General features: G+C 43.6%; 1 protein-coding gene across 11 annotated transcripts in view; it reads right to left on the minus strand.

Moving 5' to 3' along the window:
* Window positions 1–12,741, minus strand: part of MTSS1 (metastasis suppressor 1) — a 155,645-nt gene that overhangs the window by 20,019 nt on the left and 122,885 nt on the right. For 8 of the 11 annotated variants that reach the window (XM_012660831.1, XM_012660838.1, XM_012660830.1 and 5 more), the window contains 2 exons: window positions 12,137–12,211; window positions 7,901–7,912 (listed from right to left, as the gene is read on the minus strand). In XM_012660831.1, the coding sequence (XP_012516285.1) occupies window positions 7,901–7,912; window positions 12,137–12,211 (87 nt within the window). Of the gene's footprint in view, window positions 1–6,889; window positions 6,948–7,900; window positions 7,913–12,136; window positions 12,212–12,741 lie in introns of those variants that run through there. The other 3 variants (XM_012660833.1, XM_012660829.1, XM_012660839.1) reach the window with 2 other exon arrangements.

The raw sequence follows: 12,741 nt of genomic DNA on the forward strand, positions 1-12,741 counted from the left end.
AAAAAAAAAAAAAAAAAAAAATGCAAACACTGTCACTCCTTTTCAATACCTCCCATTGCTCCCAAGAAAAGCCTAATGTCCTTAACATGGCCTGCCCTGCAAGGCATTCAGGGTCACACCTGTACATCTCACAGCCTCAGCCGTCTTGGGCCATCTTCCCCTCCCTTTCTCCCGTTCCCTTTCATCCCCTGGGGTCTGGGCACCATCCCATCTTCACATACACTCTCCTCCTCTCCGTGCCTAACGCCGGTTCATCCTGCAGGTCTGGCTTAATTCTGCATCCTTCAGGGAAGCCCTCCTTGAACCCTCTCCCCAGATTGGGATTCTCTTACTTGATCTCAGAAGTTCCTTATATTTATCCTTCATAGCACTCCCCCAGTCTGAATTTCATCTTTATTTCTCTAGTTATTTGATTGACATCAGTCTCTTTTACTGATCACGCAGCCCCACGAGGGCAGAACCCACGAGTGCTTTTGCTCAGTTCCATGTCTTCTCACTCAGCACATGTGCCCGGATGACAGTGAATGTGCAAATGTTTGCAAACGAAGGAGGCTCTGATATAACAACTTGACCCGAGTTTGCTCACTGGCCTCAAGCAGCATGCCCTTAATTGGCCTAACACTTCATAACTAGCAAATTCCAGGAACATCAAGCCGCCAAAAGGAGAAGGGAAGGGGGTGCCATAGATGGGCTTCCCAGACAAAATTCTTAAGCAAAGAATTGCTTTTGGCTTTTTCTGTAAAATCTAAGGTATCCTCCTCAGTCTTGAGAATTTTTTTTGCCACTGCCAATTTCCAAGTTTTGGCATATTCATGCTGGGGAATTCTGATGAACAACAGCCAAGAACCTGTTACCCTCCTCCCCCAGGGGAAATCGTGATTATTCTCTTTGCAGAAAACATTCCTGGGGCAAAGCACGATACACGGGCATCATGCCATGGGCCAAAGCAGCACTCCTAAAGGATGAAGGAATTTTGTTTTAATTAAGTATGGAGAGTTTACAAAGCTTTCTGGAATGAAATGAAGATCCCCTATCAACTTCCCAATGTTTACATTTTATTTTCCTTAATCTTTGCATAAATATTCAAGGCAAGAATTAATACCCCTTCTGATAGATGGGGAAACTGAGACTGCAGAAGGCAAAGTGGCTTACACAGGGCCACAATTACTCCAAGCTAGTCACAGGCACAGCTAGAATCCAGCCCAGATCTCTCTCATTCAGAAGCACACGTTCTTTATGCTTCCAGCGCACAGCAGACACAAATGCTGGGAACAAGCTGCCAGGAGCTGAACAGCAGATCAAAAAGCCAGTCAAGTGAGATTAGCATTATCTGTACCAGCCCAGCCTCTTCAAACACACTCCACACCCTACACGGTGACCAAGCCAGGAGCCGTTCTCAGGCAGGGGGCTTTCCAACGGGGAAAGAACAAGCCCGGAACGCACTGGGCCAAGCCTGCCATCAGGAGTCCAAACCATCCAAAGCCATTTTTTTCTTATGGGATTGACGTATGGGGAAGTTATTAGAATTCTGCAAAATGACTTCTATCTGACCCTGACACACACACACACAAATACTTTAATTCATTCTAAGATGGTGACTTTTCCCCAACTTTTACACCTCACAAATGAGCATGTGTCTTACAATCAAGTGTGTTATACAGTTCGATGGGCAGTTATTTTTTTCTTTTTTAGCAGTCTGGGAGATAATGGTGCATCTAACGATTGATGGCATCCTAGAGTCAAATGAAATATGGGCTATAAATATTGAAATACGGAATATAAATACTAAAACGGACATGCAAGGTGATGCTGGAGATTAGAATTTGGAATGACAAATTCCCTTTTCGCACCAAAAGGAGGCTGCCCTGTTATCCCTTCATAGGTCATCTTCTACTCTTAATACCGTACAGCAGTTTTTGATTCATTTCCCCAAAGGAAAAACAACCAGAAATCAAAAGAAAGATGGATGTGATCAGTTAAGACTGAAGGCCTTTAGCCTCAAAATCTCTCAAACAAACTCAATTTCTTATTATTTTTCGACCAACTGTGCCGCAGTTTCTCTTTACCTGGGAGGTGTAAATACCTGGCTCACATGGTTGACATGGGAGAAAACGAATGGGTCCCCGCGAAGTGTTCAGAACAATGCCTGGCGCGGGCGGAGCACTCAGTAGGCGTCAGGTGCTATCAGCTGCTGCAGCAGCGTCTCTGAAGTTGTCCTTCTGACACTGAGCACCTTAGCAGGGATAAGTAGGCAGGGTAGGGTGGGTTTTTAAGAAGCTTTCAGTTCAAGGTCCTCTTTGATGTAAGGAAATGCAAAAGATCCCATAATTCTTTCATTAAACGTGGGAGTTTCATCACCAAGAGTCTTCACTAGTCCCTGGGCAATCAGCTGTTCATCAGAGCAAAGGACAAGAAAAGACAGAAAACAACCAGAAAACGTCCCACGCTGACCTGTGGCTCACCACCTGCAGTGTCTCAGATAGAGAATCCTCACAATTCAAAATGGTTCCTCCTTTGTGGTTAAAGAAATTGTCTACCATCCACCACCTCATTTCCTGATCCAGAAACTCGCCATCACCTTGACTTCTTCTTTTACTTACATCTCTCCTAAATAGCTCTTGGATCCATCTCTCTCTCTCTCTGCATCCTGTGGCCACGTCCCTGAACCCCAGCCATCATCATCTCTCACCTGGACAACAGCCACTTGCGAACTGGGTCTCCAGTGCAGCCACACTCTAATCCAAATACACACTCTCACAGTGGAATTATCTAGAAGCCAAGAAGTCTTTAAGGGCTTCAGCAGAGTCCTGAAAGTCGAGTCTCTAACGTGGTAAACAAGGCTATGATCTGCACTCTTCATCTAAGCCAGTCATCATGAGGGTAAAGTGCTTTCCTGTGTTCTGTGAGTCCTCCAGTAATTGACGAACTTGAGGGGAGCGGTCATAGGAAACCTCACATTTGTGGTCGGTTGAGCAGAAACGTGGGGAGCCTGAGGCCCCACTTGTGGCTGGTGACTAAGTAGGGGCAGTCTTGTGGGACTGAGCCCTTACCTCGTGGGGTCTGCGCTAACTCCAGGTAGTGTCAGAATTGAACTGGATTTTAGGACACCTAGCTGAGGTCACAGAATTGATGTTAGAACATAAATGCATTCGCCATCCTGGGGACAAGCTAAGGGTGGAGGCGACTTTCACCTCCTTGGCAGCTAACAGAGTCCAGCACAGAGGAGGCATTTCATACCTATGTCCTGAATGAATGAATGAGTGAATGAACTAACGAAAGAAGGCTGGCTTGCTTGGCGGACTCATCGCAGTAGTCACGGAGAATGCTTATGAATGGAAGAACGGCCCCAGAGTGAATCGATTAGTCCTGTGTGAACCGTGAATGGCTTACGGGTTGCAACTCAAGATAGGCAGCAACTGCTTCTCACCCTGCCGTTTGGTCACGCTCCGCACCGTCCATTTAGTGTTCTCCAGGGAGATGAAAACCATAAGATACAAGGAATCGATATTTCAAGCAAGCTGTCCTTTTAATTCTCTGCTATTTTGCATTTAGTCGAAATTAACACTGAGAAGCACTCAGCTCCTGCCGTGCCCCGACGGTGTAAATACCTCTCCCCTGGCCTCTGAATGCAGCCACAGGAAAGCCGGGTGCACTGCACCTTGACAACGGTCTCGTCCTGCACACGGACACTTCGGGCATTTGGAGACCAGAGTCACAGGCAAGGCACTCGATGAGCTGTGTCTCGTGGGGCTTTAGTGAAGACTAGCTGTGCAAAGGAAGAGAGTTCACAGCTCCGGGCCGACGGTGGATCTGTTTCACTTGTTTTTACCCAGAATCTGCAGCTGTGAAATACATCTAACAAATACCGCAGCCTCTGAGGACTGTGTGCATTCATCTGAAATGCAACATCCCTTTGCAGGGGCTTTCTGGGTTAAATTCAAAGGTCTTCACGGATTCAGGTCAGAGACAGCTTTCTGACTGTCACACTAGGTCTAAAAGATAAAATTCTGCCACCCTAGCTTCCATGCAGATGGAAGGATCTGGCTGCGCCCTTGTTTTGCATTTCCCTATCAGCCTTCCCAGCGCTGGGCATAGCCTCGGAGAACCTGCTGGAACCATCCTGCTCCTGGTTTCTTCCTCCTCACTATGCTGACTTCCCGGGGATGAGGGCTCCCATACCGTCCCTTTTCAGAAATCAAAGGGGACTGGTGGTTGGAGGGAACCAAGACACACTCAATTTTTACCACTGAGGCAGGGCGGACGATCCATTGAATGCAGGTTTCAGGGCCCTTCTGAAAGTGGTTTCTGCCGGTTTTGTAAATGCAGAAGAAACAATGGCACGGATATGCACATATGCCGGGTATGGCTAGCAACCCCCGCTCAAGGTGGAAAGCACTCAACATTTCACAGGCTTTTTCCAAGAAAGGAAGGATGACATAGGGAGAAGTTCAGTCCACCTTGGGGTCTGATCAGAACTGAGGCCCAGTGATAGAACCATTCTAGAGGCAGGTCCTGGGGGGTGTTGCCAAGGAGACAAAGGGCTGAGTAGTGGGGCGTCACTGTTGTTTTCTATGAATAGAGTCCATCCTTGGTGGGACCCAGTACCTTACCTCAAGGTTGTCCCTGGGGTATCACACACAGACTGCCCCTCAGGGCACCCCTCTGTGACATGTCTACCTACCCTTCACCATTGTTTCTAGCACTCCCAAATAGTGACAGCCATGTCTCAGCACATGTTGTCCCCTCTGCCTTGAACACCCCCTGCCCATTCTCCACCAGCTCTCTCCTTTTCATCCTCCCCATCCTCACTACCCCACCCCCAAGCTTGGCTGGGTTGCTTCCTCTTTGCCCCAGTGCTACACCTTTTGCTTATATTAATATTCATCACAGCACTGAGCACACCAGATTAAACTAATTAGTTTGGGAGAGTCTAAGTTCCTTATGGGAACAGTTTAGCGCCCCCAGGCTCCATACATTTTTATTGAGTTGTAAATTCCTTCTGTTTTGGAGGTCCCTAGCCATTGCTTGTGCAGGGACCTGGGTTCAAGGTAAATAGTTCTAACCAGACCAAAGGAGAGTTCCATGTGTATATATTTTTTTCCCTCTTGTTAAACCAGAACATTTTAACCATCATGAGACGTTTTTAAAATATAGATTTCCAAGTACAGGTTGAGCATCCATAATCCAAAAATCTGAAATCCAACATAATCCAAGATCTAAAACTTTCTGAGCACCGACATGACACTGCAAGTGAAAAATTCCACATCTGACCTCAGGTGATGGGCCGCAGTCAAAATGCAGTCTCGACTTTTGTTTCGTGCACAAAATTATTAAAAATACTGTACAAAATTACCTTCAAGCTATGTGTAAATATGAAACATAAATGAATTCCATGCTTAGAATTGAATCCCATCCTCAAGACAGCTCATTATGTATATGCAAATATTCCAAAATCCAAAACGCTTCCGGTCACAAGCATTTCAGATAAGGGATACTCGATCTGTACAAAAATGATTTAAAACTTGTTTTAAAAAATTATGACACTATGGCCAGGCGCGGTGGCTCACGCCTGTAATCCTAGCTCTCTGGGAGGCCGAGGCGGGTGGATTGTTTGAGCTCAGGAGTTCGAAACCAGCCTGGGCAAGAGTGAGACCCCATCTCTACTAAAAATAGAAAGAAATTAATTGGACAACTAAAAATATATAGAAAATATTAGCCAGGCATGGTGGCGCATGCCTGTAGTCCCAGCTACTCGGGAGGCTGAAGCAGAAGGATTGCTTGAGCCCAGGAGTTTGAGGTTGCTGTGAGCTAGGATGATGCCATGGCACTCTAGCCAGGGCAACACAGTGAGACTCTGTCTCAAAAAAAAAAAAAAAAAAAATTATGACACTAAAGACTTGCAACATCAACTATTCCCTGGGTCTCCAGCCTGCCAGTCTGCCCTACAAATTTTGAACTCGCCAGGCCCTACAATTGCATGAGACAATTTTTAAAAATAATTAAAGAATTATTTCTCTCCCCCTTTTTATTTCTTTATATATATACATATAATATACATATATTACTATATATATATATACACACACATACATATATATAGTAAAGATTATGAGAGCTTCAAACCATATAGTTTTGCTTATGTCTTTATGCCCAAATTCACTGTGGCTTAGCCCTATGAACGAGCCCCTGCAGAAGAAAAAATGAAAAGGGGCTGCCGAAATTTCTCTTTGAAAGATAAGCAGAATCTGGATGGGTGCAGTGGCTCACGCCTATAATCCCAGCACTTTGGGAGGCCGAGGAAGGAGGATTGCTTGAGGCCAGGAGTTTGAGACTAGCCTGGATAACACAGTGAGATCCCACATCTATAAAAAAATTTGTTAAAAAACATAAGCAGACTCTTTAGAAGTCACAAAGGCAAGAGGCTATATGGTTTCTTCATTCATTGCAAACCTAATTCCCATCATTTCAAACAAATAAAATGCCCCATTTATTCCACGGACTGACTCATGCCAGGCTCTCAGTAAAGGTTCCAATAAAACTCAAGAGTCAAGAGACTGTGTCCTCAAAAGACCACATATTATATGATTCCATTTATATAAAATGTCCAGAACAGGTAAATCCAGAGACAGAAAGCAGATGAGCAGTTGTCAGGCACTGGGGGATTGGGGGTGGGGGTGGGGCGGGAACAGCGAGTGACTGCTTAATGACACTTCCCCAGAAGTGTCTTCTGGGGAAGACAAAAATGTTCTGAAATTATAATAGTGGTGATGGTTGCACAACACTGTGAATGTACTAAAAGTCACTGAAATGCATACTTCAATACGGTTAAAATGATACATTTTGTTATGTGAATTTTTTTGCAATAAGCCAAAAAGTGGCTATGTCTTACCTTCCTTCCAAACGTTTACTAGAAACTCTTCAAGCTGTTTCATAATCACAATATGAGAACTGGAAAGGATCATCATATTTAAAGTTGAGGAATGACTAGCCCAATGTCACCATGAGGGGAAGTAGAGGCAGAACTGTGTTTCCCCCACATCTGAACATCCCAGCCCCACCCATCAAGGCAGACCTAGGTGCATTAGGCCTGTTGTGGATGACAGAATCCAATTCAAAAACCTGTTTAGAGCTGTTCAGTAGTAGAAAGCTCTGAGCACACTTGGGCACACTCAGGCGAGATAAACCACACGGACACCTCACAGACAGACCTCCCGCGACAGAGGGACAGCAACAAGACTCCAAAAGCGACTTGAAGTTTTAGTAGCATGATTACCCACAGAGTGAGTCTCAACAGTCAATCAAGAAGAATCATTCTGAGTGTTGAATTTGAAGATCTGATATCTTTGAAATGAAACATTTCACAAACTCTAATGAAATAAGAAATACTTCTGATTTTTTAAAAAATGAATTATTGGTTTTGAAAGAACTATATGGTCCGGGGAACAAAGATAAAGATGTTTTGCAAGCTCAATACAACTAAATCCAATTTGAAAATTATTTTACAGTGCATAACTCTGTATGTTTTGCTTGTGGCATAAATACACACATACATATATACTCAGACATATATGTATGTATAAATATTTATTTCCTATGGAAAGGATGGTTTAAATCACTCTGTATTTCTTTTTTCCATGAGTCTACTATTGAATTATGGTGATGCAAAGGCTCTCAGAATGTCGTGCTAACACTTTAAATGGCCAAACATCCAAGAAAGAAAATGATTAAAACACACGCACACACGATTTTCTTAAAGTTATGGGAAATTAAGTAGGCACAATTGGTAGTTCTGAGCTGGCAGGAAAACTTGGGCAACTAGCATAGGTCTGGACAACCACGGAAAGCCCACAGCAAGGACCACACCGTGACCAGCCACCAGAGATCGGGATGGTAGACTTACCGAGAGCGTCCACTGGCGGGGGTGGCGCACGGTGAGAAAGTGCAGGATACACAATTGACACAAAAAGGAAAATAATAAAGTCAAACCGGTATTCGAGCAGCAGCAATCTTACCTTTGTTTCCAGCGTTAAACCGTCCGTGGCTCGCCACCAAATTTTATATTAGGGCTGATTAAACCCACATTCACCACGAGCTGGACATCCAAGTTCCCCTCTCCTGCCTTACTAACATTCTTTTCTTCTCATCTAAATAGAAATCTTTCTAGTTATCTCCCCTAGAGGATATAGCAAGGATTTTTTTTTAAAGAGAGATGAAGAATATACACCCAGAAGAAGCTCATTCAGATGCTTTAACAAGAAAACCTTTCAAGTATAATTTATCATAACTTGAAAAATATCTAGGAAATCCTAGGAAACAAAGTTTAGATGGGGTGAGAATGAAAACAAGTTAAAGAACTTAAAATTTTAGTATAACAGCAAATACTATGCTAGCGTAGAACTCTGTGAGTCTGTATATGACGTTTTTAACATTGGTTTTGCAGCCTCTAGTGAAAAATGACAGATTCGCTATTGAAATGTCAGCTCGATGGTTAACATAATGTCAAATTCCTCACTCTCAGTCCCTGCTGGGTGCAGTGGCATGAACCTGTAATCCAGCTACTCAGGAGGCTAAGGCAAGAGGATCGCCTGGACCCAGGAGCTCAAGACCAGCCTGGGCAGCCAGAGATGTCTTAGATTTAATGACATAATGGTAGTAGGAGGAACAATGGCCATGATAAGCACCTAATAAATGCTAGCCATTATTATAAAAAAAAATCCCTGATAAACCTTTAGTAGTTACAGATAGAAACAGAAGGCTCTGCCTTATTTTCCACTTAAATTAATAACAATATGGGAGTTAGTTAAATGAGAAGGCTGTTGAATTCGCACAGTAAGGTGGCAAAGGTAGGTAAAATGATGTAAAACGTCTCTCATTTCTGATCCTCTCTTCCTTCCCCAGTTGGCACACGGTCAGCTCCAGGACCCCAACACCAACGAGCTGACGTTATGCCGCAGGAAGAGGGCAGACACCCCATTCAGAGCCTGGGGCTACTGGGTCAGCTCCACACCGTTTCCCCAGCATCCTGCCGCCTCTGTCCCTCCCCCTGGTGGCAAGACTGGCTCTGAGCCCTGCCCTTGACTCTGCGCCCTTGACCCTGTGCCCTAGCCAGAACTTCTCTGAGTGGGGTGGGGGGGGACTGTCTCTCCAGCCCCCAACTCCCTGCCTCGAGTTTACTCCTCGAAGCCATCCAACAAGCCTCCCTTCCAGAAAAACAGGCACATTCACCCATAGCTGCTGCATATGCCAAGTTGCTTTATAATGACTTTGAGATAAAACCTGGTAAGAAGCCAACCATTAAAAGTTTTGTTGATGAAAATATTTAAATACCTTTAGATTACAAATGACCTTTCTTTATAGTAAAAACAGAATCAAAGAATGTGATCAAAAGTGATACTTGCAGAGTAAGAAGTAAGGTAAATGAGTTGCTCACAAAAATCACACCCTGTATGTGCCTGCCCATGTCTCTAGGACAGTGCTAAAACCATGGCCATATGCACAAAGGCATTTGGAATTTTGAAAAGGAGAGTCGGAAGAATTTTTAGATCAAGATCACAGTTTTTGTAACAGGCATGGCAGAAAGCTGCTTGATAATCTAAAAATGTATTAAAAAGGAAGTGATTATCTGGCTGCATAAATCAGATTCAGTTTTATCAGGACACGAAAAAATGTATCCAAAGCCTTCATCCACCCTAATACGTGGTGTAAATCTCAGAAGAAACATACTAACACCCTTTTAAGCCAGGAGTCCAGGGCTTTGCCACTTGAACGAGATGAAACAGATGCCTCAAGAGGTTTTTTAGCTGAAAGGGGAACTTCAACTAACCAGACCCCCAAACAAATGAAAGCCTCAAATAACCAGATTTCTTCTGGCCCTTAAATCGTGGTGGTTTCAGTCCATTCTCAGGCCATATGCCTTCCAGGAGAGCACTCTATAATGAGAGTCCAGTCAGAATGATGACTCTGGTACCTTCTAGAAGGCCACAGTTACCCCAGAAATATATAAATATGAGCACCTGGTCAAAAAACACACTTATATTTTAGAAAAAATTTTTTGTAAAGGACAGAAATAAAAATGGTTTTCTGGTTGTATCTTGAAATAACTAGAAAATCTCCAGAACACTACTGATCTGGCTGATCTTGGAGGCATAAGTACACCGTCTGTAAAGGACACAGTGCCTGGGACTGCCGGTATGAGGTTGGGGCTGGGAAGACAGACAGATGCTTCAGAAACCCTCGATCACAGCTTCCATTCTCTCAGCCCTCAGACCCAGGTGCCCCAAGAAACCTAACAACTAAATGCCAATTATTCCCAAGCCCCAGGACCAGAATATCTCTTTCTGCCACATGCAGTCCAGCATCCTGCGGGTTCCAAATCTTCCCATCCAGCCTTGATGGGGGAGCTCGTTACCCTGTAGGCAGCCTGAGCCGGTGCTGGGCAGAGCTAGTTGCCAGAAGCTTCCTTTTATGTTGCACTGCAATCAGCCTATCGGGCTTCACCCAGAGGTCCCAATTCTACTAATTGGACAACGCCAGGGACTTTGAGTGACAGACAAGGACTGTTTCAGCCTCCTTGCAGAATTTAGATAAAAGGATCATCACCGTAGCCAAGAACTTAAGGCTTCTGAAAAGAGAACTCTGGGGGAGCCGAGGCAAAATAGCTACTTTTTCTTACCTCATTCTTTTCACCAAACTCCCAAACCTTTTCCAAGCCCAAGCATTTTCCCTGGACCATCTCTCTAAGCCCATTAATCCCTCCTATCTCAAAGCTGCCAAATTGTCAATTAGGTAGAGGTTAGCACCAAATTCTGACCAGTCTGTTCCTCGTGGGGCCTCAGGTTGGATGGAATATGGTAGCAATTTCATTTATAAACATTTACCTCTAGATTTACTAAAATGTTACTGGCCACAAACCCTATTACTTGTTAAACACTAGCTCCCAGGTGCCCTAGTTAGATAGAATATAAATTGGAGAAACACCAGACCAAAAAAAACGCATCCAAAAGAAACTGCTGGGGCCAACAAGGACAGAAAATCTGATTGTGGGTGAAAATTCTGTGGCCTTTAGCTTGAGATGGCCTTATGGTTTTTGTGAGAATTGCGGGGGGGCATTTTTCAGAAATGTCGAAGCTTAAAAATTTTGTCCTATCATCACCCCACCCCCTACACTGCCCTCCACCATTCCGTCTCTCCAAACATATTTGCTTTTAATTCTAAACGAGAACTGCTCATTTAGGAAAGAAAAAGTTGGTTTGGGGGATCTCTACCTGAAAAGGTTGCTGTCCCAAATTAATGCTAAACATGACCCGCAGAGCAGCCTGATGGGAAAAGCCCATTTTATCAGTTGTGAAGCAGCAGATTAAAACACCTGGGAACAAGAAGAACAGTCTGGAAGGGATGTCGCCTCTTCCAGCTCAAGACAGAGTCCCTACATTTTAGGTATTAGTGAAATGTTATGAATACTTGCAAAGTGGATGTGGCTAGATTTTTCTCTTCAAACTCCCAGTCCCTTCTGGAGGAACAAAGGTGGGACAAGGATCTGGCAGTTCATTGGTTTGTGACTGATGATAATGAGGAGGAGGGGTGTCTTGCACCAGCCTGGTTTTCCTAGCAGTGAATAATCGAGCTCTGCCTTCATCAATGCCATGGAACTCCCCCGATATAGCAATGACTCCCGGTTCCCCCTGAAGCCATTTCTAACATCCTCACAAGACTTAATAAAGGGTTTCAGAGATTATAGCCTGTGAAAGTTGGAGGAGAAAGCAACATAATTTCTATAATAATTACTATAGAACATTTGCATAAAGGCTTTTCTGCATTATCCGAAGGCTTCCAAGAAATTTATAGGTTTCATTACAAAGCACAATAGGCATGGAAAAACTGTCAAACTTGGAAGACAAAGGTGGGGGAAGGAACAAGTCAAGTTCTACTTTGCAAGGGCTGTGACTGAATGCATATTCTGCACTTTGAAAACTTTAACTCAGATAGGTTCTATTAGCTTCTATCTGTTCTCTATGTCCTTCAGACATAAGGAAATACACAAATTCAAAACCTTCTGCTTCAAAGACAAATCAGGCACACATTCATTTTTTCCTCAAAGTATTAAGAACAATATCACTAGCAGAATTTTAGGAGTTACCTTTTTTTGCTTTCTTCTGCAGTTTCAGCGTATCTGAGGACTTCTTTTTTATCTCTTGGCGGGCTTTTTTATATTCTAAGAGAAAGTAGAATATTAAATAATTTTACCATTTTGCTCCACAGAAAATATTTTAGAAACAGCCATTACCTTCATCACAGAAAAAGCATAAACTGTGACAAGCAGTAAATGGGTTTATTGGAATATGAAATGATAAAAATCTCACAATGACATTTTACAACCAAGAGGCTATTAACATGAAAAACAGCAAAACACACTGTGGTCTTTCTCTATCATATTCATTCATGCCAGCTTTGAGAAAAGACTTCACGTGGGATTATTTTAATGAAAACAAACAAAAAAATTCCACAATTTCTCAGCTCAAATATCAGGAAATATTTTCAATATTATCTACTACTCTAAGGCCCAAATCCATAGGACTTGGCTCAGAAAAGAACCCCATGTGGGGAAGATGCTGGCCAGATGTTACAATTCAGAAAAGAACGTCTCAGACCACAGCAGGAGAAACTGGATCACATGGGGAAAACTGGGCAAGCCGCAGCTGCCTCACTTTCGCCATCAATCCTGCAGCCAGACACTGTGGACAC

Source organism: Propithecus coquereli, unplaced genomic scaffold (genome assembly GCF_000956105.1).
Source record: "Propithecus coquereli isolate 6110/MARCELLA unplaced genomic scaffold, Pcoq_1.0 Scaffold68, whole genome shotgun sequence".
NCBI classification, from domain to species: Eukaryota; Metazoa; Chordata; class Mammalia; order Primates; family Indriidae; genus Propithecus; species Propithecus coquereli.